The following is a 316-nucleotide window of genomic DNA, read 5'->3' as shown; positions in this document are numbered from 1 at the left end:
GTGGCCTGAGGAGAGGGGAGGGCGGCGGCGGGAGAGGCGGCCTCGCTAACCTCCCGCCTTGTGTTCTCTCTCTTCCCCAAGGCTGCAAGATCAAAGCCCTGCGGGCAAAGACCAACACCTACATCAAGACACCCGTGCGGGGTGAGGAGCCGGTCTTCATGGTGACGGGGCGGCGGGAGGACGTGGCCATGGCCCGTCGGGAGATCATCTCCGCTGCCGAGCACTTCTCCATGATCAGGGCGTCCCGCAACAAGGCTGGCACCACTTTCGGCAGCGCTCCCACCTTGCCGGCTCCAGTACCCATCCGGGCGCGGGT

At 66.5% G+C, this 316-nt stretch overlaps 1 protein-coding gene across 1 annotated transcript in view; it reads left to right on the top strand.

Annotated features, from left to right (window-relative positions):
- Positions 1-81: 81 nt before the first annotated feature.
- Positions 82-316, top strand: part of LOC104462861 (RNA-binding protein MEX3A-like) — a gene marked incomplete at both ends in the record, with an annotated part of 742 nt that continues 507 nt past the window's right edge. The window contains one exon of the mRNA XM_010074997.1: positions 82-314. Within this exon, the coding sequence (XP_010073299.1) occupies positions 82-314 (233 nt within the window). The remainder of the gene's footprint in view (positions 315-316) is intronic.

Source organism: Pterocles gutturalis, unplaced genomic scaffold (assembly GCF_000699245.1).
Source record: "Pterocles gutturalis isolate BGI_N339 unplaced genomic scaffold, ASM69924v1 scaffold3382, whole genome shotgun sequence".
In the NCBI taxonomy this organism is placed as follows: Eukaryota; Metazoa; Chordata; class Aves; order Pterocliformes; family Pteroclidae; genus Pterocles; species Pterocles gutturalis.
Note: the sequence above shows the minus strand (reverse complement) of the source record. Positions and strands in the feature narration are given on the sequence as shown.